Here is a 26,274-nt window from a genome sequence, read left to right as displayed (position 1 = left end):
CTTTTAATTAACTTCTATCTGAACGATTATAATTAAAGACCTTACCACAGGTGTTCTTAGAATAATTACCTTCTATTTCCTTTCACAGAGCACATTCCAAGGAAATGAGAATTGAGACTATTTCTTCATTCAAATACTTTCTCAATTATTTTAAAATGTATTGGTTTTAAACTGTTCTGTTATTAAGAATTTCTTCGTGGTTTTTTGGCCCTTTTCTGATTCCTACAGGCTTTTCCAAGACCTCAGAAATGTCTTTCAGGTGACCAGGTGCAATTCTGAGCAGTTAACAAAATATGAGTTGCATTTTATTATGTTTGGATCCAGGAAAACAAGTTCATACAGAGAGTTATAAACTGACTTTTGGATTTTGGAATAAATTGCTCATTTTTGTCACTGGTGCTGTACATATGGTACTAATTGCCTTCAGTTTTGTTTTGGAGATTGCTATTTCTTTTATTGTTGCATTTGAATATAGGTCTTAGAAGACGACCTTGTTGCACATCAAATGTTGCAACGTGTACTGAATACAAAACACTGAGAAGATATCTTGAATTAATTGAAGACTAATTGTGCAGGTCAATGCACTAAGCAGTGATTCCTTGGTTTTCTATTAACATTTCTGCTGATAATATTAAAATATATTGTGAACTGGCAATTAGAAAACATAGGCCAAGAGAAACAGGCTCCCTTTTCATCTGTGCTGCAAAGATACATTGGGTCATATTTTTCCCCATGAGTTTGAGATTCGTAGTTCATCATTTTATTAAAACAGAAAGATGGAAAAGGCTGAACATAGGATTTAATGAAGGAAGGAGAAGAATATGGACAAAGAAGAATGATTTAAGGCAGAGCTCTGCTCTTTCTTGCATTAGTTCCTGACAGATCTGCAGCACTTTTCAGTATGCAAGATTATGTTCTGAAGTTCTTCTTAACTACATCATCCAGTCTAGGGGAAACAAAAATAACTCAAGAATAAACAGGATCATTCCCCTTTTCCTTACGTTTGTGCCTGATGATGTTATCTTTATACTAAAATAATATTCAGCCAGAAGCAGTTTAAGAAAATGAAGAGACCTTTGAAGCAGCATCCTGAGACAAAACAAAAGCATCAAATGGCATATATGCTGGTTTTAGTTTAGTGGACAGAAACTAAGGTGCCAATATCCCATTCACCGAGTTATCAGTGTTGACTCCAGCTAAGAAGCCGTTGGGGAAAAGAACTCCCCCCTTTCCTCCATCGGTGTACCTCAGGGAAGCACCAGATAGATGGATGCATGAGGGTGTGGGCTCCCCTGCACATGACATAGCATGGGAGATATTGACCTTCCAGCCACAAGTTCTCATTTAATACAGTCATTCAATATAAGCGTGCAAGAAAAATTTTAAAGTGCATTATAAAAGTTAAGACACTGTACATCTAATGCTATCTAATGCCTCCATTGTAGCCTTCTGCAACAACCTCAAAAAAAAAAGGTAGTCTATACATGACCATATACGAAAAATCAGCTGCTCCTATGGCTATTTTAATAAAAATTTGATAGTAATCGACTCTAGAAATCCAATTATTGCTGAGTAAGTCACTTCAGTCACCTCATGCCTTGGAGTTTATGTTCATATTTTGAGAAAATTAACAGACAAAGAATTGAGCAAAAAATATTTCCATTCTGTCAGTATTTGGAAGTAAATAAAGAGAATTTTCTGTAAGTCCTCAATTGGGACTCAGACTCCTCTTTTCTTTTATTAAACCCCCTCCCCAAAATTGAGTATCTGGCTGTAGCTAGATAAAACTTAAGCCCTCTTTGAAATAAACTTTGGGATTTCTTTATGTCAGCTTTCAAAGACAGACAGAAATGTTCAGTGTCTATTTATTTAAACTCCTGTCTAGAATAAGACCTTGTTACTGTTGGCTCTAACCAAGCAAGCCTGGAGCATAAAGCAGCTTTTGCCAAGAAACACTGAGATTCTTCCTTGTAGAGTAATTCCCAAGCTTCTGTCTGTCTTGTTCCCACAGTGCTTCACTAGCTGAAGAACTGAATAAAACTGATTCTGTTTACGTAAGAATATTAATAGAGTTCACACTCATTTCCATTGCATGCTAAGTAAGTACATACAAAACAGCTGATTTAGTTAACACATGCATTAAATCCTTCTGTTAGGTAGGTGCTCACTGAGGTGAGTAGGGTTAGGACAGAAAACAGACATTTCACTAGGGATTTATTCCGGAGGCAAAAGTCAGGGGTAAAGAGATGGAAATCACATTAGAAGTAATTATTAGGACTGTGTTTCAAGAATTTTAAAAGTTTAGCCCCACATAGCCTACATTCCACCCCCATTTTATGAGTGTTTTCTTCCATCTTGCTTAGTGTGTGCTATAAGAAAGCTGTATTTAATGCACCAAAAAAAGAACAACAAAACCAAAAAAGTGATACAAAATGCAAGAGCTGATCTGCTGAATGGCTGGTCCTGTGCCCTTCGCTATTAGTACTCCTCTTTACCTTAGTGGGGATTTGCCTAAGTATGTACTATTTCAGTAGTAGCCCTGTTTATCCAAAACTCTCTTTATGGTCAGGTTTCACTCCACCTCTTCTTTGCTTATACTAAGAAACAAGCGAAGGAGAAGAAATCAAAAATTAAAGTCAATTACAAGGATTAATCATTCCACTCTCTGCTAAGCAACCTGGCTCATAAGTGTCTGACTTCTGCCAGCAGCTTGCATGGTTAACCTCCCCTGCTCCCAGAAACAGCAAGGTTTCCATTACAAACCTAAGAAGCAGCATCCCTACATTTTGCCCACCTCTGGGTAGTGTACAAGAGCTGGTTGTGAGTCAGTTTTCTCACAGAGGATGGAGAAGGGAAGGAAGGATGAATGACAGGTACCTGAAAACAGGAGACAGGTTTTAGCGAAGCATAACAAGCAAAGTACAATGGTAAGTGCCTCTCTGCAACCAAGTGCTGCATTCACTAGCCAGAACTATGTGAGCTACTGCGGCTTCAGAGACACCCAGACACCAGAGACATCCAGACATCTCTACTCTAAAGGTGCCATGTGCCTATAGGAACAGCCTCCCATCAGCATAGCATCAACTACCTCGCTTCCCCAAAAATAAGACAGGGACTTATATAATTTTTTGCTCCAAAAAGATGTGTTCAGGCCTATTTTCAGGGGATGTCTTATTTTCTCATGATAAACGATCTACATTTATTCTTGAGGAAAAAAAAAAAAAATCAACATTTATTCAAATATACTCATGTCATCACATTCTGGAGCTTCATCGTAACTCTCCAAATTCCGAATTCCATCATCAATTTCTTGTGGCTCTATTTCCTTTAGAACGATTGGCCCCAATTTCTCATGTCTAGCAATAGCGCTTTCCTTAAATGAGCATCTCTTGTCCGTGTAGCCTGCCTGTAGCACACTGGCAACGCAACTGCCTGGTGTCTGTCAGGTGTCTGCTTCTCTTGGTGAAGGGTTTATCTGTCCCGCTGCATTCAATCGCCGATTTATTTACTTTTTTAGAAGTACAGTTGCCTGGATACTATTTAAATTTATTTTTTTTTTAATGAACTGTGACTAGGGCTTATTTTTGCAGTAGGGCTTATATTTCAAGCATCCTCAAAAATCCTGAAAAATTATGCTAGGGCTTATTTTCAGGGTAGGTCTTATTTTTGGGGAAATAGGGTATAAGAACAGCCTACAAACACTGTAGACTACAGAAATCATAAGAAATTACAGCTTTTGAAAAAATATTTTGCAATACATTCTACAGTAGAGTAGAACAATATGCTACTGGCATATCTCAGACTTCTCTCTTTACTAAGATTGCAAGCAACTGTATGTAAGAGTTGTCAAGCCCTCCACATGCTCATACATTGGGCTGTCCAGCTGATGGGCAAGGTTTTCGTTCTGAATGCCTACGGAGATGTTGCAAGCAACAATTACTGTAAAGGAAGTGCTGTCACTGCCTGGAAAACAGCTCATCCAGGCAGACAGCTTGGAGACACGGCAACTGTTTGGCTTCTCAAGAATGACAAGGAATCAACAAACAATATTTTATATTCAAATCCAAATGAATCCCATCCTGAAGTAAGTGTTTTTAGAATGTTTGAGGAAGGTGTCCAGCACACACAGATTTTTAGAATATATGTTGATGTTCTGTAGGGCAACCCAAAAAATATATGTTGAGACAGAGCTGGCATGAGAATCCAGCTCTCTTTAATGCACACATAGAGCAGCTACAAAGGAAAGCTGAGATGTTGTGGAAGAGATTTAAGTTCTGAGATGGGAAATGCACTGTGTTGTGGCAAGAAGCGTAAAATAGGCAGCTAATGAAAAAGGACACGAGGAAAAAAAAAAAAGAGGGTGAAAATGAGTGCTGCAAAACTGTCTACAGTCTTTCAGGTTAATCCTGGCAAGACTCATAATTTCTTCATTTCTTAATTGATCTTTTTTTGTTGAAAGAGCTAAAAAAGAACAAAAGAGATGTTAGCAGTAAGGATGAGGCCAGAAAAGCTACCTTGGGTTAACTTGACTTAATTACAAAGATTTTTATAGGGGACCGTCATTACATAATTCAAGCAATTCTGTACATAGGCAGAACTACTAAAAAGGAAAAAATGTGAATGATATGAAAAACATTAGCACAAAGGGTCAGATTGTAAGTGATATTTGAAAAGTGTCAGTGTTGCAATGGGTGTATTTAAGATGTCTTCAGATGTTCAGTATCTGAATGTGCATGAACATTTTAAAGTGACATGTTGGTAGAATTCTCACTTTGCCTTGTTTCTCAGCATCAGCCTGACTTTGCTCATTCACCAGTTGTGGTTTGTCTCTAATGCTTCTAATGAGGACAGAAATAAACCCGCAGGCCAGCATTAACAGAAATGTGGAAACATCCCAGGTCTGAGAGCAACAGAGCACAGAGAATATTTGTCCTGTTCCTCATCTCTTACCCACTAAGCACCAGCAAAGCAGAGCTGAGACAGAGGGCTTAAGAGGAGATGCAAATACATGCACTGCTTGATCTCTGCCTTCTGTTGCAATGCATTTTCTCTCCTCTTTTTGCATAAGAAGAGAATAGTGAGAATTGCCTGTTTTTATTACAAAGTTCTAAACCTGCATCCATTGGACACAGAAGAAAGTGATGTCATCCATCGGTTCCTGATGTCCATTCTCACTGAAAGCAGAACAGCATCAGTAAGAACTGTGTGTTTGTACTGACAGCATCATATGCTGAGAACTGAGTGAGAAAGGAAATTTATGAGATTTCGTTGTGCTAGTTGAATGAGACACATTCTCAGTCCAGTTTTGGTGAGAAATTCCATCAAGCATAAAATAAAAACAAAAGCCTTATTGAACCTTGCATACAATCATACTCCATTTCTACCTTGATGGATTGATATTTCCCACATAAAACAGGCTTGGCTGAAAAACTGCCTTTGACCCACAAAGAACACTGAGTCAGCACAAGCTTACCAAAGCCATTGAGACAGCAGGTGTGCACTTCCATATCTCTCTTCACAGAAGTGAAGGAGAAATCTCAGAAAAACTTCATCAGAGCTAAAGTAGTTCATGAGTAATTTGACTTGCCTAAGAAAAAATGAAAGTCCCTATGCCTAATGACTCTTCCAGCTATTCTGATGGCATCAAAGACTGGAAAACGTCAAATGAAGTGGCAGCAAACAGAGAGAATCCATCCCTGCAGTATCGCTATATGTTATAGAAGAGTTTAACCAGCTAGTAAAGGAAAATTTGAAAAGGGATATGGAAACATAACATTAAAGAAATGCATACATCATATTGAACCATTAATTCAACTCATTCTGCAATGTGCTTATGTCTGCCAGTGCTGTGATTAATAGAGGGCGTATGAAACTCAGAATGCAATTAAGTCTTGGAGGAAGCACAGTTGGAGGATGTGGCTGTTTCTATAGCAACCTGAAACGCTCAAGACTAGTAATGGGAGATTAACTTAAAGGCAAGATAAGTACGTAAATATAGCTCTCATTTACCATTTTTCTGCTTCCAAATGGACCACGCATTTTTGATTTAAACAATACAGAAATGCAGTCAGATATTCTACTTGTTATTAACTAGGACAAAAATAACCTTCAAAAACGTCCTGTTAAAAAAATTCTGACAATTTCAGAATCAGGGAATCATCCCAACTTTGCTAATTAATTCAATCAAAATGGAAATCATTGAACTTGAATGCTGCCAGAAGATTAGAATGAGGCTCCAATATAAGGAACATTACAGTCATAATAGGAGTTTGCTGATGTCAACTGTATGCTTATGAACAAATCCTCTGGATGCATTTTTCTGGATTACACTTCAGATCAGGTTTTAAGTCTTCAAAACAGCAAGGACAAGATGAAGAATTTTTGTAAGCACTACAGACCTTCTTTCTTTCCTTATTTTTTAATACTCTCTTCAGGAAGAAAGACAATATTGAAAAAACCTCATCCAATATTTTTCCTGGCACTGAAGAGGTTTTTTTCAGAGGTTCAGATGAGATCATAACCACCCTTTTGAAACTCCTATCCACCTGGCCACATCCATAGTAGACCAGTAAACTTGGTTTACTGCATCACTGAAAAACAAATGATACATGCATAAGATATCCAGGAACATATATCCAGGAAACAAACACATTCTTGCCTTATCTTCTGTATTCTTTTGAACTGTGGGCATGACAACACTATCACAGGTACCGAAAGCAGTTATGTTAGCTAAATAGCTAATCCAAACTAATTTGTCCAGCCAGCTGAATAGTGTAGAGATAGCATTAGGACCGCTGCACAGGGTTGTCTGCACAGTATCTGTTAGCTTAGGACTGATGAAAGAAAAATAGCACTACCCCTACTTCATTGGTTAATTAACCAAGTGTAATTACTGTGCGTTCCAAACATTACTGTGCAATATTTGCCTCAGATAACACATGATAACCCCCTTGGGCTGACACAACCGTGACTTCAAACTCTCATATGGTTTTAGTTGCACAGTGAGCTTCCTTCGGTTGGAATTTGTTGACTTGTCGCCTATTTGAGGACAAATTCAGACACCCTGTGAAAATTTCAAGAAGTCACTGTTATGTAATTCAAAGTGTTTGTTCCGCTTCACTGAAGCTATTCCAGCCTCCCATGATAATATCCAAGCACCACCTAGAGTAATGACACTGGCATAGCATTATTCTCAACAGAATAAGTTCTCTGCTTCTGCTATAGTGGGAGGTTGCCATTGTGTGTGCAGAACACAAGAAAACAGTGAACTGGTATCTTTTGTCAGGAGCATACTACATTCTCTGCCACAAATAAAATATTTCATCTTGTAAAACTCCTTGAAAGTACTCTGGTTCAGGAATAGTACTTCCTTCTCCACAGATCATTCCAGTCACAAGTAGCTTCAACCAGGGAGCTCCACGACCTCAGCTACACAAATCAGAGCAGAGGTGATACAGAAATAAGCTTTTTAATAGCATAGCTGGGCACTGACGCATTGAGGGCTTCTAACCGTTGGACTAAGACCTTCAATCTCTACCCAAAGCAACTGACAGTCAACATTTTCCCTTCCTAGGAGAAAAACCCCTCTGCAATAAGAGCTGCAGAGCCAGGCTGAGAAGAAACCTTACCATTCCTCTCTATGAGGAGTGATTCACACCACTTCAATCAGTACAACACCTAATTTATAGACTTTTCCTTGCTTTAGTATCATATTGGACAAAGAGCCAAGAGTTTAGCAGGTATGAAGTGTGTTGCAGCAGTGAAAATTAATTTAACAAGGAAAAATGAATAAAAATAAATAAATTTCCTAATGCCAAATGTTTGTTCTAATTTGTAACAGTAACAGTTTCAAAGTAGTATATAACACTTTTTCACTTTCAAGAAAAATTTGGTAGGGAAAGGGGAAAAATGATATAACTAAAGACCTTGTAGCAGTTCCAGAAGTAACATTTTGTTCCGAGTGGAAGAGCTGCAACAGGGTGAGATGAGGACACCACTCTCTGCTCTTCATTGGAGTGATTCGTAAATTGATACCAAAGAATGAATTTATTATTCTATTTTCCACTACTAGATTTTTTTCTCCCTTTCAACCAACTGAAAAGCCACAACTGAAGATCACACAGGGACAGCAGCAGCCCTTGAACTTTGAAGTTAATTTTGATCAAAAAAAGAAATCTCATGCTATATAAAAATTTCAAAGGAGGGAACATTGCATACTGTAGAATCTATTAAGTGGGAAGAAGTTGAAGAGATCCATCATTCCCCTCAGTATTCTTAGGAGCTGACCTGTCCTTTAATTGAAGTTACCATATCTGACTTTGAAGAGTTTCTTTTCCTTTCCTGGATTGACAGTGGCAGTGTCAAGCTTCTCAGGAGAGACAGCTTAATAAGAATATAAAAAATGCTGCCACCCTCTTCTACACATAAAGGTTTTTTATATTTTTTTCTTTGATTTTGACTCAATACAAACTTCTCTCCTTTAAAGAAATGAAGTAGGCTTCACTGGAGTAAAATGCAGCAACAGAGGATTTTGTTTGGCTTTGGGTTTTGTTTGGTGTTGGGTTTTTGTTTGCTTTGGTTTTGTTTGTGGGCATTTTTGTTTGGTTTTCTGTTTGTGTAGGGTGGTGTGGTTTGACTGTGGGTTGTATTTTTTCTTATTTTTAGTTGTGTTTTAGGAGATCCCTAAGCATACTTTTCAGAAACAGCATAGCTGTGAATTTCAAGCATACAAACGAATTTATCTGTTTCCTGTTTTGCTATAGACTTTAGAAATAAACAGACTTCACAAAGAATGACAATTACATAGATGTAGATTTGCTATAGACATTAGAAACACAGACTTTATAAGGAATAAAATTTGCACGGATCTGGATTTAGGTTGCATCTACTTGTGCTCTTTCTGGTTGACAGCACGATGACTGTTTCTGTGTGCATACAGGGGATAAGGAACACTGGAAAAGAAGTCAATGCTACTTGCTGCTGCTAATAACTAACTCATGCTCCAGGCAGATCCAGAAGATTTTGTTTTAGTTGACATGTTTCCTAGAAGTATCTTTTTTCCCACAACTTGCAAGAAGTAGACTGTTTTCTTTGTAACACACAAGTTACTAAGGGCAGGTGAAAAGGCATTCACAGCTCACCCATTATCTAGAATACAACAGCTTGCTGCTCTGTCGACAGCTGTTTTCACAAGTTGCTTAAGCTTCTAACATGAACAGTGCTTATTGGTTGCAAAAGGTAATTAGATAGATACAGCTCTTTACTGTTCCACAGACCCTTGAATATTAATTTTGAACACAGCTTATCACCCTTTTCTCACACTGTCCGCCCAACCCAACCAGCATTTTGCTTAAGCATGTAAAGAATTATGGAGTATAAATGATTAACAAAATAGCTAGGAATTTGGTTAGACTAAACATTAAGACATGAAAGAAAGAGTTGGATAAGTAAAGCTTCAGATGAGATATTTAATCAAGGAAATGTTGTGTTCATCATTCCTTGCAATTAAGAGGTAGACTGCTTGCTATACTTCTCTAGTGAAAAATATGCAAAAGACAAACATTTTTAGAAGTATTGTATGGGTTTGTGTTACAGTATGCTGCATATATCCAAATTTAGCTCATTGTTTATTGTTGTTGCATAGTCCTATTTATAGGCCAATGAAAAAGGTCACGAAGCTCAAAGCTATCCATGTAATTCCCAAAGAGCTTGAAAATAAAATTAAAGAGTAAAGAACTAAAATAGTATGAGATAACGAGTTCTAAACCATATTTTCTTCACTTGATCTCCACAGCAACTCTACAAAAATACTAAAGCCATCATGTAGACACTCTGGTAAACAAAAAAGTTAGTTTGTTTGGGGTTTTTTGTGTATTTGTTGTTAGATTTTGTTTTCTTTTGGTTTTAAGTAACATTTTTTTCTTATAATGTAGTCCCATTCAGCTTAATTAGGGTTTTTTTTGGGGGGTGGAGGGAAGAATATAAGTTACATACACAAAAGTCCCAAAGCTAGAGAGCTTAGGATCTATACATAACTCCCTATGTCATCTCCTGTTTTCCGCTACTTACAGTCATGTCCTTACCTTGTGTACCTTCACCATTCCCCTGCCTGCAGGGTTTACACAGGGATCAGCCTGCCCTTGTTCCACTGCCCAGGCCCCTCTCCTGCCTATGCCAGGCAGAGATCCCAGCGGCCCTCATCTTGGTGAACCTCTGCATCTTTCAGCCACTCCACGGCCAAGATGGAGGGGGGAGAATCCATTTTAGCCTGTGCATTTGGCTCCCCGCTCTGCCCTGCTCACCACCCATGGATGCTGGCATGAGGAGTCTCCTGAAGTAATGGAAAGCTGAGCACCTACAGCTGCTCTTATGTGCAGCCCAGCAACACCAGCAACTCCCAGGCAAAGCTTCAGTCATGTACTGGAAGCAACACTGGATCAAACAGCAGCAGCCCCCAAATACTTCACAGAATCACAGAATCACAGAATCGACTGGGTTGGAAAAGACCTCAGAGGTCATCGAGTCCAACCCTTGGTCCAACTCTAGTCTGTTTACTAGATCATGGCACTAAGTGCCATGTCCAACCTCACTTTAAACACCTCCAGGGACAGCGAGTCCAGCACCTCCCTGGGCAGCCATTCCAATGCCTGACCACTCTCTCTGTAAAGAATTTCTTCCTAATATCCAGTCTAAATTTCCCCTGGCAGAGTTGAAGCCCATGCCCCCTTGTCCTATTGCTGATGCCTGGGAGAAGAGACCAATCCCCACCTGGCTATAACTTCCCTTCAGATAGTTATAGAGAGTGCTGAGCTCACCTCTGAGCCTCCTCTTCTCCAGACTAAACAACCCCAGCTCCCTCAGCCTCTCCCCATAGGGCTTGTGTTCAAGTCCCTTCCCCAGTCTTGTTGCTCTTCTCTGGACCCTCCAGCACTTCAATCTCTTTCCTGAACTGAGGGGCCCAGAACTGAACACAATACTCCAGGTGTGGCCCTCCCCAATGCAGACAGCTTATGGAAAAATGCAGTCCTGAGCAGTATCTCCAGGCACAGCTGACGACCCCACCACTTGGCAGAACCAGCCTAAGGCCCACTCCAGCATTTCTGCACTAGACAGAATCCCTGTGTGCTCATCCCCAGTTCTCTGGGAAGAGGGCACCATCTAATTAAAGCAGATGGGCAGTGAAAATTCAAAGCTCAGAATTAAGGTTGTTGACAGAATCTCAGCCTCGAGTGTGTCTATAAATTACCAGCCACGTAAGCCAACCTGTTTGTGCAAAGCCAAACTGAAATAATATTCCTTTAAATTAAAAATGGTCTTTGAACTGGATAGAAATGCATTTAAAAAAAAAAAAAAAAAAGGCACATATGGAGGTGTTGTGTTTATTTGCTCTTATCAAAACTTTCTGAAGTATGTTTGGCCATAATACTCTTACAGGTTTTTTTTTTTCCACTTATTCCTCTCCAATTTTCCCACAAATCCCTCTTTTATTTTTTGAGGAGTAAATTTTTGTATCAGTAAACCAAGCCAACCTGGACTAAATTTTTCTAACCATGAGCCCTAGGGAACAGGTGCAGCACTCAACTTCACCCTAGATTTCAATTGTTTCTTATGTTTTTGGCTCAATAGCATTTGTGTTTTTATTACAGGCGTATTTCAACCCGTTCTTTTTCATAGCAAAATAACAAGGTACCCAGTATTTGGTTTCATAGTTCTGGAAACTATTTAGCAGAAATGCTGACTCATGAGCATGCATTTCCTTTTTGACTTGAAGTAAAGAAATTAAATACTGCGGACTCTGTTCTATAGCAAAACCCCAAATAAACCAGGAGAAGGTAAAACTGCATTATGCTACAACATACTAATATGCTTTCAAGATTCAGCCAAGCCTTTCTACGTGCAACTACAATAAGTGCTAGCCCTATTCTCTCCTATATTCTTGTTTAAGTACTCCAGCACATTTGCATCTTTGCTACAATAGGTGAAATAACATAATTAAAGAGGAACAAAGCAGTCTAGAAATTGCTAGGGGCCAGGAGAGACAGCTTGAGGGGAATCTATACATTCAGAATATGTCTATTCACTGCTACACAGCTCTGCAACTAACTACAATTAAATGAACCACAATTAACTGCAGTTAGATGAGTAATGGAATTTTCTTATTTCAATATTTTTTCTGACAGTGGATTTTTTTTTCCTCAGGTTTGTATTTTACTCTATATTTCTTGCCTACTTTTCTGAAAACATTTCCTCTTCCCATCCCTAATCTTGCACAAAAATGAAAAGCCACTAAGTGTTTAAAATAATGTCTTCCCCCCCACCCCGCCCCACTATTAAAGCCAACGACAAGTAAAAAGGCTGAAATATTTTAATGCTTCCATATCACAAGCCTCTCAGTAAAAATACTTTTAATTTCCCAAAGGATGATTTTCCCAGCAAAGAGTTCATTTCTGACGTTGTTTTGTTTTTTAAAAGCCCTGGTCATCTACAAACAAACTACATTGCTCATGTACATCAAAGGAAAGGAATACAAAAGTAGTAAGAGATTTTATTGGTAGTCCTGCTGAGGTAAGGAAGGTGACATTAGCACAAAACAAAGGCAAGCTTGTGTTTCATAGTATTTTTGGAGCTGAATTCATACCCTTGCTTCATGCCTCTCTGATATCAGTAATTATCTGAGCAAGGAACAGGCTGATGTTCTGATACGTTACAAAAATAGAAATGTAATAACTAATTTTAAGATGGGTACTCAGAACATGTTAAATACTTATGTTCAAAGCAAATAACAGCTCAGGAGAGAGAGAACAATGCTGACCCCATGTGGAAGAAAACACTGCTGGCTCCATCCTCTATTGCAACCTTGAGATGCCTGAAAATCTCAGAGCCACAAGTCTGAGCTTTAGGTGGTGTGGTAATTTTTTTTAACATCAGAGGACGAGCACACAGACTCTCTGAAAGCAGAAATCTGTGTTATCCTAATGTGTACACTAACTGATTAATTATAATCCTGTTCCTTGTAGTGTAGCTGATCTTAGTAAGCAAAGCAACCAGCTGCCTCTCTGAACACATCAGGTATTACTCTCCCTCACACATTGCAGATAAGACTTCTTAATCTGTAATCTACATAAATTCTGTGAGCATGACTATGGTAGGAGCCTTTGAGATGTTCTCTTAACAGCAAAACTGAAACCGGGCATGCACAGACAAAGAAGTAGCAAAAACGAGTCTCCACCAGGTTGTTTTTTGTACAGCATACTGCCTTCAAAACATATTTTTCAAGCCAGAAAAGACCGGTATTAGTAACCAGTTTTAGAAAGACTTCCTCCTCTCACACACTTTCTATCATTATTGCATGACAGGCAGCGATCAGTGTAATCAGCTGGTGTGATTGCCTGAGCTCTGTTCTTCTTCTGTCATTGATTGCAGTAAAGAATCGCAGGATTTCAGTTTGGCCAGTTCCCCTCCTCTGTGCTCAGGCTGCTTGTTAGAGCAAAGCAGAGCCAACAGTGCTTCACGTGAGAAAACTGGATGCTGGCAAAATCCACTAAGTCATAGAAAGGGGTTGAAGAGTGACAGCAGTGTGTGTCCCAGGGCGCTTGTACAGCAAGTCCAGAGAAACCCCCAGCCACGCAGGACCAGACATTAAATCAGTGACATTCCCTCCACACTCTGCAGTTCACTCCGAATGGAGAGCAGGCGTGCTTGGCGTTTCCAAGTTACAGATCTCTGGTACAAAGGAGAGTCTGCTGCAGATCACAAGCACAGCACAGAAAAAGCACCTTGCTTTCTCCATATCCTATTCCCTCCACGGACAGGAAGAAAGGCTCTGGCACTGAAGACCTTGGAGTGCATAATACTCCAGCCAGATCTACTTAGGTTGTTTTAAGTCAGGCTCGCCTAAGGCTACAGGGGTTTTTATAAAATCCTTATGCCTACAGTTAGTAAAATATTCTGCACTGTTTATCCAAAAGAAATATATGCATCCTTAAAAACTCTTAGCCACATTTTTTATGGAGATCTAGGTCCTACTTTGGGCCTCAATATATGGCATTTTTATCCAGTCTTATGGCTTGGGCAGTACTCAAATACAAAATTAAAACATGATGTTTAATGAGGCCATGTTTTGCTGAATTTACAACAGTTATGGAAAATAATTTTTCTGTGGAATGGGAAATAACATGAAGAATTCTTTCTATAATGTAACAGCAATCCCTACAGAAACATTGACAAATCTCCTGGCCATTCACATGGTACACACAGAATTTGCTATGTTCACATCTAAACCAAACTAAAAGTTACCACTGTTAAGCAAAAAATTAAAATGAAAGTAATGAAGATCTATACCAGGTTAAATTTAGGAAAAAATGTTAAGAGCCACAACTAGGAACTAGAACTATATTCCTCTGTTCAAGAAAAAATGTTTTGACAATTTAACCTAACCTGGAAATTCCAGTTTACTAAATCATGAGATGACATCTGTTTGATTGCTTGTTTGTTCTGAAAGGTTTCAGCTAATTCCATTAGCATTGTCAAGGGACTACTAAAGGAAAACATAAATTATTGCTGTCCTTCAAATTGAGGAGAGTCCATTTCGAAGACCACAATTCTTTTTTACAACAACTTCAGATGAGAGTAAGGCATCACATTTTTTCACAGAACAAGGTTAACGCCAAAACATCCATTTTGTGTTTGAAAAAGGCTAAAAACCAGAGACTGACAAAACTCTACAGACCACAAAAGCCTTCCCAACAAAGCCATAATTTGAGTAGATGAATTCTCCATTAAATATTTAGTTGCACTGTTCTGACCAATTCCAACCACACCGCAGTTTCAGAAATTCTCTCCGAGGTATCTGTGGTCAACCTGCAGGTCCAGCTCCACTTTCCCAGCCCCTGGATCCCTGCAATCCCTTTATAATGGGGTTCCACAATTGTAGAGAGTAGCTACGTGAGACCAAATCAATAGGCAGACCCTTCAGCCTTGCTACACATAGTGTAGCTACACATAGTGTAGAATGCATAGATGGACAAAGGAAGAAAAGAAAACAAGAAATGAGACTAATTTCCTCAGGGTGAAGGCTTTTTTTTCTGATGAACCCCATGCTTTAATGGAGATACATGCAGTGGCTTGTATGCACCCACAAAGTCATGCTTCTGTTTGTTTGCAAGACAAAGGTAGTGTGCATAATTCAGGAAGGATTTATCTATTACTTCTTTACAAAAGGAAAATATGAGAAAGCACTCTTGGAGTAGATGCAAAAAAATTTCCATATTCAACTTTTATCTAGAATGTGAGATTCAGAAACGATGAGGGCAAATAATGTGACAAATTGCTATCAGCAAAGTTTTGCTCATAATTTAATTACACTAGAGAAGTTAAGCTAATCTTGTACATCTCCAACACAGCTAGTAACACACTTCAGGTTAAACACAATTATCCAGAGAGGCCCCAAGTCAAAACAAACACCAAAATGTCTAACACCTCTTTTTAAAAAATGGTTTAAGCCAAAAAGGAAAATCAGTTAATACCAGTGCAGTTTGTGAGCTGGGACAGAAGGTTACAGGACAGCCTTAAATGCTAATGGACTCGCACAATAAAGGTGAATTAAAAAAAAAAAAATAAAAAAAATAAAAAAAAAGGGCAAACACTGTCAGGATTGTATAGCATTACAACCCTATTTTAGGAAAAAACATACTTATGCAATGGTCAGGAAAACAAAAGGACAAGCTAGAATACATAGCTTGGATGTATCTCTTGGATAGATCTTTTGAACAACTATCTTCAGATAGGATAGGTGGTTGTGAACAGTCTACTATCCATCCTGAGGTAATACAGGGTGTTTCAAAAAGACAGACCCAATTGCAGAGATACAGTGTTTTCAAATTGGGTCCATCTTTTTTAAACGCCCTGTAGTTCTGAACTATTAGACTAGGGTCTTTCAAAATCTTGTAAATTCTTCTCCCAGTCTGAATCAGCCTGCAGACACAGAGTAACTAGTATGACTCCTGGCACTTCAAGATACTAAGAGCTCTGCTCAGGAACAATCAATCTTGCCCATCTCAGCCTACAAACAACACAACTGAAGGTTAAGCCACCGTCAGCTGTATGGCCTGCCTGCCAGATCAGTATGGCTTCAATTTGTTAAAGCTCAATTATAGGGTAACATATAATGTTGAAATGGGGGGGGGGGGGGAAAGGCACTCCAACAAGAACAACAACAAAAATCACTGGAATTAAGTTGTCCAAAGGCAAGTATCTGTGTAAATGCTTTAAGTTATTTCATGAGAAACAGCCAATAAAAGCAAATTTCATTTCCAGGAAGCAACAAGGGATTGGAGCCAGGTTTGCCATTTCACTTTTTGCTTGCTTTGCTGGAACTAGAACATGCACTTTTAATATGTTTAGTTTGTAAACCTAACTTTGATGTTTCCAGTTTAGTGGACTTTGAACAATTGCTATATTATGAAAGATGAAGGGTACCTATTCAATGTGCTGGGTTTCCTGCCAGAAATTACAAAAACAACATCAGCCACAGAATACTGAATTCCCTTCTCACCCACAGATGGGAATTCTTTCACAAGCGTACCTCAGAGCAGGAGAGCGCCTCATGGCCGAGCCTCGTCTGAGGTTTTATTCAAGAACTTGAAAGGATCTTTTGAGCAGAATTCTTTCCCACATCACCACAATCCCAGACAGACTGTGACATTTCACAGAATTACAGGGAGTGAAGTTGCTTCTAAAACAAAAGCACCGCAATAGAAAGCCAGGTTTCCTGGCTTCTCTAATACCTTTCCAATTTCCTTTAGCTGCTGACTCTTCTTCTAGTTTTACAAGCAGAAGCAGACATGGTAGAATAACTACTATTTTGATCTTGCATGCACATTTGAGTACAGGTTGCAGGAATTCTCAGATGTGGCAGCAACATGGGACACCTTCAGAGAGTAAGAAGACCTGGAGGTGTGGGCTCCAACACTCATTTTGTGAAACAATCAAAGTCTTAGATTTGGGGCCCTGTCCTGTGACATATCGGGAATATTTCAGAAGTATCCTTGTATCGGTGTATTCTGCTCTCTGTACCTTTTTATTAGAAATCTGCTGTTTTTCCTTAACAGACATGCTCAGAGAAAGAAGCCAGGAAATCAAGGAATCACAAGATCTACAGTTACATGCAATGCAAATCTCTTTCGTAATACTTCACCTGATCTGGCACAGTTATCAGTCTGGTTGAGAACTGCAAGGATGTGTGGTGACTGCATGGGGCAGTATTAAACTGTAGGTTTTGCTACAACATTTCCTCCATGTCTTTTGCTAAAAATCAATTTCAATTTAAGCAGCAGTGATACATCACATGATGAACTGAAAACAAGACTTAGATTGACCCTTTCCCTTAGGCAGCATGTGTCTATCATGTTTCTTCCAGGGTTTTTGACAAAACAGGCATCAAAGTATTAATACTAACAATGTTTTAGAAAATAATATGCCCAAGGAAAAGATGAAACATACACAGTGAGTTCTGGAAAGGTGAAAGAGTTTCACTCTTCTGGTTTTGCTTTCCTGCATCACCAATGTGTAGCCAAACACAGAAATGCTTCGGTCGAGGAAAAGTCCAGTGGTTTTGATCTAACAAAGCTCAGCATTAAGATATTTAAAGTGGAACAACTCGGGATTTTATTCTTGACCTTTTACTTTGCACTTGCCTTTTTTTTCAAAACCAGAATTTTAAACACTCATGTTCCCCTCTAGCTTAGACATATGATGAATATTTAAATTGCCGACAACAAACTATAGTCATTAATTACACTATGTATAAGCAAATATGTTTCCATTTCCAACCTAATGCAGCACTTTTAATTACTTGCTGAATCAGGTAACATAACTTTCTTACCTGAAGGCCACTTGCTTGTCTCTGTGAGAAACAAGGGTTCAGGTCAACAAAAAGCATCTCATGGTGTTGAAGCAAATACAGCAGGAAGCCATTGTAAAGCCTTTGCTCCTCACAAGCCAAGGGACCAACAGGGACCCTAAAGGAAGAAGGGATAGATTAAGTTTAGAAGCTCTCAGATTAAAGGTTGGTGATGAGCCACACATGGAGACTCCCAGTACCCAAGATAATTCAGCAAAGCAACCGGTTGGGCGACTGGATAAAACAGAGTCCCAGCCTCATTTCCAACAAGCAATCATTGGGACAGGAACCAATTTAACTTGGTGGGTTCACAGCACCGGAAGCCTCACAGTGGCAAAGCCCCAGTTTGCTGCAACAGTTCACAACACAATGCATCTTTGGGGCAGCACAGCAAAATAGCCAGAACCTGGCAGTAACTCAGACATGAACTTCATAAAATCAAGGATGAGGGGGACAAAAAGAGCCTCAGAAATCTGCCATCAATCACTGGCATTGGGGCTGGAAGAGAGTAGTTTTGTTCTAGCTTAGTTTGTGAAGGTTAAATTTTATGGCTAGAGTATCTTTTTACCAGAACTACCTGGAGAACAACAAACAAACAAAACCAAAACACACACACACACACAAAAAAACCAAAAAACAAAAAAAACAAAACCACACACACCCTCAACAATAAAAAAAAAAAAAACAACACACACCTCAGATACATAATGCAGTGTAACTTCTGGGTGCTTCCATTAACAGGTTGGGTTGGGTTTGGTTGACTTTTTCTTTCTGTCCCTTTTTTTTCTTTTAAATAAATAGCAGTTGAACTTGTACTATCCACACAAGTAGACTAAGTTGGAATAATTTAATTAAAGTCAATGAATTCTTTGTATTGAATTCTAACCTTATTCCCTGAAGGAACAGTGTATTCCACCTGTGAACTATTTGAAGCTTGAAGAACATTTACATAAATGGCATTGCCTTAATCCAGCTCCTCCAGCCATGCTGCACCAAGTCAGTTCAACCCAGCACAGTATTAATATTTAAACAAAAAATTCATAAACTCTGTGGAGACATACACACACCAGTCTTCTGTTCACCAAATCACTACATTCATCATTCATTTGTGATTGTGAAGTACAAATACACACACTGGGTGCAGTCCAGTTGTTTTCATTCACATTCTTTTGTAAACTTACTGTTGTTTCTTTGAAAATTTGAGGTTGGGCTCCTTTCGAAAGAAGATGCTCTGAGCAGAGTTATAGCCAAGGTACAACAGATGGAGTTAGAGGATAAACTATTGTATCATCACTTCTTTCTTTAAGGTTGACTAAAATTTCTCCTCCTTAGATTCCTACTCGTCTCAGGACAGGCTCAGTTTCTCCACAAAAAAAACAAGCCTGTGTGTAAAACCCGGTTGACCGAGCAACAGCCTTTTCTGCGTACAACAATCCTAAGAGATTATTCATTGTGTGCCCAAACATTAACACCCTCAATTCAAAGGCCATACATGCAATCTTTTTAGTCCCTTGTCTTCTTTAACTTTGACATATATTCCCAAATCCATCTGTACCAACTGTTAACTCCTTACTAGCAAACAACACTCTACAAGTTGTTCACGAAGATAAACATCTCTCACCCTACTTACTAAGTCCCACCTTCCTTTACTAGCAGCCTATGTTTTTGGGTGCCCAATTCTCATTTCATCTTAAATCTAGCCTGTACTCTGGGATGTGACCCCACAGCTGACTCCAAATATCAATGTCTGCTCGTCTGCAGATATTCATGGGTGGCAACAGAAGTGCTTTCCACATACAGAAAATACATTTTCAGTTTTCTCTGCAGACACCTTTCACAATGACTTTCAATTAATTTTGTAAAATAATCACTTCCTGACTCTTCAGATACTTCTGCTGCTCGTGGAAACTTTATTATCGGGCTGATAATAGGGAAACCACACTGCTAAATCCAGGAATGTTTCTAGGAGGAGCCCAGCTGCTGAACTGTACTTTCCACTTCATCATAAAAGCCCTGTAATCAGTTGTAGTGCAAATAAAACACAGAAAAACTCTCACTGCAGATAAGAAACAATTAAAACTTGATCATAAGGAATAAGCTACTGGTTCCCCTGAGTTTAAGCTTTTCAAAGTTGCTTTGTCACAAAGTGCAAGCTAGAAAATCCATACAGTCCCTTGCCTTGGCTTTGTTCAGGACGTCTGCCAAGGTTCCCTGCCGGCAGAGGCTTGCTGCAAACTTACAGAAAGAATGAGTCAAAGGGAGTAGAAGCAAACAGCTGGTTGGCCAGCATCCTTGTGCACTCCCATAAGAATTACTTGCTGAGGGTGGTGGCAGAAATTTCTTTACCAAGATGAGGCATAAAAAAGCACCCATAGGAATTAAAGTAACACCAGCTGAGTCGTCAATAAAAGCGAAGCAACACGTTATCCTCCACGTTCACAGAGACTAGAAGGACATGAAACAACTCGGAAGAAGAAGGGTGAACGACAGAAAAAGATAAACAGTTCAGAGAATGAGCAGAAAATAAATACATAAATAAATAAATAAACAAGCATTACAAGTTGAGAAAGGAGGGGAGCTTAGCAAAGAAAGTCTAGAGAGTAGCCAGCCTGATACTTTACCTACAAGTTATGCTTATAGTTCCCTTACCTACAAGGAGGTGAGGACATGAAAGCTGCATCATGCAGACTGAAGTCTCAAAAGATAAGAAACAGATGTCAGGGTCAAAAATCTAAAAGAAAAGCAAAGTGAAAAGTGTTGGTGGAACAACTTATTATAAGCGAAGATAGCTTAACAGTCTCATGGGGGGAAAAAAAAAAAGCATGAAGGAGGAAGGTCAGCAGAAAAATAAGAGGTGGTTTGCAAAGGATGCTAAGGTAAAATTAAAACATTTTACTCGGTTATGCCTTTTCTGAAACATGCCTTCTTTTTTTATTCACACTTTTGGCCCCACCACCCTGAACTGGAAGCATATATACTAAAAATATAATAGAATTCTTCCAATATTAAGACGATTTTAGTCAAATATTCAATATAAACAGCATTAAAGACACTGCAACAGATTAAAAATATAGAAGAGACAGATTCTTTAAATTCAGTTTTCACACAAACAGTGATATTAGTTTCCTAGCATTTACATTTCATGATAGTAGGAGTTTTCTGGGACCCTGTAACTAGAGTTCCAGTATGATACCTGTGCTAAGGTTTATATTTTTTGTGCTGCAATTACCATAGTTACTAATTGTGAAGTATTTGCAGTTTAGGCTGACAAGGTATAATGAGCAGCAGGCCTTATACTCTGATTTTGTGTCCCCAAGGCCCATATGTGTTCCATGTTCCAACTACTGAATATTCCAACTCAGACACTTCAGTGAAACCATAAGCATGTCAGGTCTCCACAAATAAAAGTGTCAACAGATTGAAGCAGGTGGTGATCATAGACAGAATTTACACTTGAATATAAATAGTTCAAAATTTTAAAGTAAAAAAAGCTTGCAAACAACCTAGTTTACTTGTTTAATGCCAAAGAAGAAAGAAGTAATTGCACAAAAACGCAGATTGGCAGAACACATGCAGAACAGTTTTAATACCTGCAATGATTTAGTGCCATAAGTGGAGCTGACATCACATCCAGAAGTTATTTCCACTAATCGCATGGGGTATACACTTCTGCAGATTAGATCTAGACTTGTTTTTTGCCATGACCTTCACATTCTGACTGAAAAATCTATAGGAAGTACTACCCAACATGTCTCACTTTCCAATGAATCTACACTCTGACTGCCAAATGTTTCATAATGTGGCAGCTAATTGCACTAATTCTTGCTCTGAAAGACATAAAGGATATTTATGATTTTATTCCTTCTGTCAGCATGTATGGTTTGCCACGTTAGACTACCTATAGCTTTGCTGCTGTACAGGACAATACAGATGGTTTATTCTGAAACATTTGAGGCCTCGGGTCACTCAGCAGGAAATGGCACAGCAGTCCCAATGAGAGAAAACACCAGTTGCCAGGCTAGGCTCTCCTCCCTCCCCAACTACCAAAAAGCTGATTTTTCATAATCCTAGAAGGTAACTCTCCAAGGATGGCATTAGCGATACACTTTACCAAAAAATGAGCTCCAGACTTACTGGTTTCTCTCCTGGAGCTGGTGAGATCAGAATGACTGGAAGAAGGTGGAGTTAATGTTCATAGAGCAGATATACTTCTATTTATGGCAGCTGTGTTGCCTTGACAAGCAACCGTCAGGGAAACCCGACGCTCATCGTTTTCAAGGCTTTGCAGGCAGGCCATTGCCACAAGCATTTAGTTTAGCACTGAGTGTACTTTAAAAACCAGACAGAGGGGCATGTTCAGAAGCAGCTGGAACATCTTCCAAAACAGAGAGGAATACTTAAAAACAGAAACAGCTCATCAATAAGGCAGCCTACTGGATTCTTCTGTGCAGATACAGGAATCAGTGGGCACACATTCAGACAATTTGAGAACAGAGATAAAGAAATAAAACAATATATTCTTGTGGCAGATAAGAAAATATTCTGATGGCAGAAGAGCGACAGTCAGTGCAGTCCTTGTTGAGTTAGTGTGGAGGTCAAGGGATAGATTCTTAATCAAGGCCTTTTAGCATCAGCTTTTTATAGATTTATAAGTATCACCACATGACTAATTCAGACACTGTCAAGTATACCTCAGCTGTCTATACTAATTTACTAATTTTAGCATGCAAATATTAAGGAACTTTGGGTTTGGATGCAGAACTGTTTTGTTCCATCACTGTGTATCCCCCATGGTGAAGCCTGTTCTCACAGGAGTGAACAGCATAGCACCTGCCACACTGCATACTGTTAGATTCTTCTCCCTGGCTGTACTTTTGCTGAAGTAAGAGCCCGTTTACTTATATCACCTGCAAGGGTTCTATGCTGGTACATCTGGTGATAAGCCCACAGAGCAGGTAAACAGACACAAACAGAGATCTATGGAAACGGCAGCAGGGGTTAAGAGTGCAGTTCCCCAAAACAAAGCCTATAATTGATTTTTAAGAAGATTGGTACTAATTTTGCTGAATATATATTTTTAATAACCTACTTGGCTCGTCATACATAAAAGTGAAGAATAGCAATGCTTTTCGTACTACATATGAATTGTTAACATATACATTTTGCACAGTGGCATTGGCTTATAGTTCACATTAAACTGGAATAGCTACATTCCACTAAAAGGCTTACAATTTGTAAGACAAGTATAAACATTTTAACATCCTCTAGTGTCAGCATGCAGGATAGCACAAAGAACTAAATCCTTCCAGCTTCACTGGAAAATCCTTCCTTATCACACCACTGTAGGCTGTTCCTTCTCAACACCTTGACTTGCATGACACAGGCCCTCTCACCTTTTATTTTTTGGCATTCAGCTATGCATCCACTCACCATCATCCTCAACATCTCTAGGTTCAGCCAAGCACTTACTGCTTACAAGTTCAGCTGGCCTCTGCTTGGATGCCAACTTGCATTTTAGTGGTAAGAGCAGATGAGTTATTTCTCTTTCCTGAGAGAGGAGATTCCTTTTTCTGATGTCCAACATTATTACAAAGTGTCCTGGTTTTGTTAAAAACAAGTTTCTCTTTCAGTGAATTTTGCCTGTCAGCTAAAGCCTTCATATTAACTGCATTTTCCTGGAGAACCAGACACACGTTTTGGTAAAACCTAGCAATGGAATGCAAACTTATTGATAAGCATGGATGGACATCTCGCGAGAGGGGCGACGAGAAACGACTGACCAACTGTGTATAACATTCCATTCACGTGAATACTTCATATAAAATGGGAGATCACGAGGATCTCGGCCTTTCTTTTTCCCTTTTCCCTATGGCCGACATTAGGAGCGGACCTTGCTAGTCGTCCCTGTGAACTGAGGCCTAGTGACAGACTGAATCCAGCTCTGGTTGGCTGTGGAGTCTAATCCAGGACTTTGGGTGCTGGCTCTGCAGTTGCTGAGACTTTCAAGATTGGTTTTGTATATTTTGTATTATTTTCTCTATTCTTATTATTAGCATTAGTAAAACATCTTTAATTTTTCCAACTCTCTTCTCTCTGTCCTTCTTTTTTCCTCCCAATCGCCTCTCCTGAGTGGAAGGGGGGAGAGGGAGGGGCAAAAAGGGGGAAGTGGGGCGGGAAGAGGGGGTTAACAATACATCTGCCAGGGTTTTATTGTCACCCCGCAATCTTAACCCTCGACAGATAATTGGCGCCCAACGTGGGGCACGAGAAAGGGGTAAATCTGGAGATTTTTTGGCTTTTCTACTGCTCTGACGTACCTTTCAATTTTCTTGGCACGGTGCCAACTCATAGAGTTGTGATACTCGCGCGCCTGTTTGCTTCGGATATTATTTAGTGGTATTAAGGCAAAGTGAATTACACTGATTTAAAGATGTTATGGCTTAAGTTGTATCAGTTATTTTCTACATTGTGCTCACTGATTCCATATCTGTGTTGGGCTTTCTTTTTAAATCGAAGTATTCATTATATAACAACAAGGAACTGGACAATGCTCATGATGATACTGTGTGGTTTGTCACTGGTTTATTTCATTATACTGCAGCCGCTAATGAATTTCTACTCACTTCTGCTTTACCTTGAAAAGCCTCCAGGAGAGATTAAAGAGCAGTACGGCTCTGTGTTTGCTAATTGGTCAAGTGAACCTTTAGAAAGGCTGACTAACAATACTTTCGTTTTTTCGCTAGGACAGTTCGCAAATGTTTTAGAGAGCTTTGAATATCCTCAGAGTTTTGATAGAACTGTGATGGTGTTATCTGGTTTGCTGAATGTGTGTCAGTTTGTGCTTCTGTTAAGAGAAATGGCGTTTAACAGGAGGTTTGCGTCTCTTTGTTGTCCTGAGATTTGCGGTGCGTCTTCGGAAGCTTTAGCAAAAAGCCCTCCGAGCCGCTCGAGAAAGAGCAAAACAGTGAAAGCTGCCGTTGCAGCTGCTGCCCCCGCCACGACGCCTTCGCAGGCTGAAGGTACAGCTCCTCCACAGAGTGCCAAGGTCACTTCTGATAACACTAAGTCTGCAGCCTTAAAGGCAGCTCCCCCTTCTTCACACACTGGGCACTGTTGCTGCTGTAACCATAGCGATCACTGTGACAGTCATTCAGACTCTGGAAATGAATCAAATGATGGTAAACCCATATCAGCATCAGTTGCTGGTTGTAAGAAAGTCACTAGAAAGACTACCCGTGCAGCAGATGATGGCACAGGGCCAACATCAACCCAAGGGGCACCATCAGGACAGGGAGGAGATGAAGTGACCACCACTCGGTCCTTTTCTCCAGGTGAGCTGAGAGATCTGCGAAAAGACTTCAGTCGTCGTGAAGGCGAGAATATTTTAACCTGGTTGCTCCGATGCTGGGACAATGGGGCAGATACAATTGAACTGGAAGGTGGTGAAGCCAGGCAGCTGAGATCTCTGTCAAGAGATTCCACCATTGATAGGGCAATTTCAAGAGAGTCTAATGCCACTACTCTCTGGACCCGACTCTTGGCAGCTATGAAAGTAAGATTTCCCTACAAGGAAGATTGTATATCCAAGTTAGGGAAATGGAATACTATGGAGAAAGGTATTCAGTTCCTGAGAGAATTAGCTGTGCGAGAGATCATCTATTTTGGACCAAACAGCCAAGAGGGAACAGATCCAGATAGAATCAATTGTACACGACCTCTGTGGCGCAGATTTGTACAAAGTGCATCATCTGCATATGCTAAGTCATTGGCAGGAATGCTCTGGTCATCTAGAGTTGGACAAGATATTACTGAAGTGATTGAGCAGCTCTGTGACTTTGAGGACAGCCTTGCTGGTTCTCTACGGGCTTGTGTCTCTGCTGTAGAGAGACTGTGTGAAAAATCTGATGACCGATTTGAAAAGCTATTGCAAGAAATCAAAGAACTCAGGGAAGACACATACCATTCACGACCTGCACAAACCTATGTTTCAGCTGTTAGGAAAAGGCGTTTCCAGTCTCGAGAGAGAGGACAGAGGCAGCCCACAAAAAGAGGTTCACTGTGGTTCTTCCTGCATGAGCAGGGAGAAAACATGAATAAGTGGCATGGGAGACCTACCTCAGAACTTCAGGAACGAGTACGTGAGATAAAAGGAAAAACTCCTAGGAAGGTGGCTGCTCCAGTTTACAAAAGGAGCAGAAGAGATTCTGATGCTCTTGAAGGAACCTCTAATTCACACCCAGAGACTGTGCAAAACAGAAATTAGAGGTGCCCTGCCTCCAACCAGGTGGAGGAAAGGGATAACAGAGTTTATTGGACTGTACAAATACGATGGCCTGGTACAACACACCCCCAGGAGTACAAAGCTTTAGTGGACA

General features: G+C 39.7%; 1 protein-coding gene across 1 annotated transcript in view; it reads right to left on the bottom strand.

The window, feature by feature from the left end:
• Positions 1 to 26,274, bottom strand: part of FAM13C (family with sequence similarity 13 member C) — a gene marked incomplete at its 5' end in the record, with an annotated part of 134,898 nt that overhangs the window by 101,863 nt on the left and 6,761 nt on the right. The window contains one exon of the mRNA XM_080348188.1: positions 17,882 to 18,017. Coding sequence (XP_080204314.1) covers positions 17,882 to 18,017 — 136 coding nt within the window. The remainder of the gene's footprint in view (positions 1 to 17,881; positions 18,018 to 26,274) is intronic.

Source organism: Nesoenas mayeri (assembly GCF_963082525.1).
Source record: "Nesoenas mayeri genome assembly, chromosome: 7".
NCBI lineage: Eukaryota > Metazoa > Chordata > Aves > Columbiformes > Columbidae > Nesoenas > Nesoenas mayeri.
This window is presented reverse-complemented; position numbering and strand designations above follow the sequence as displayed.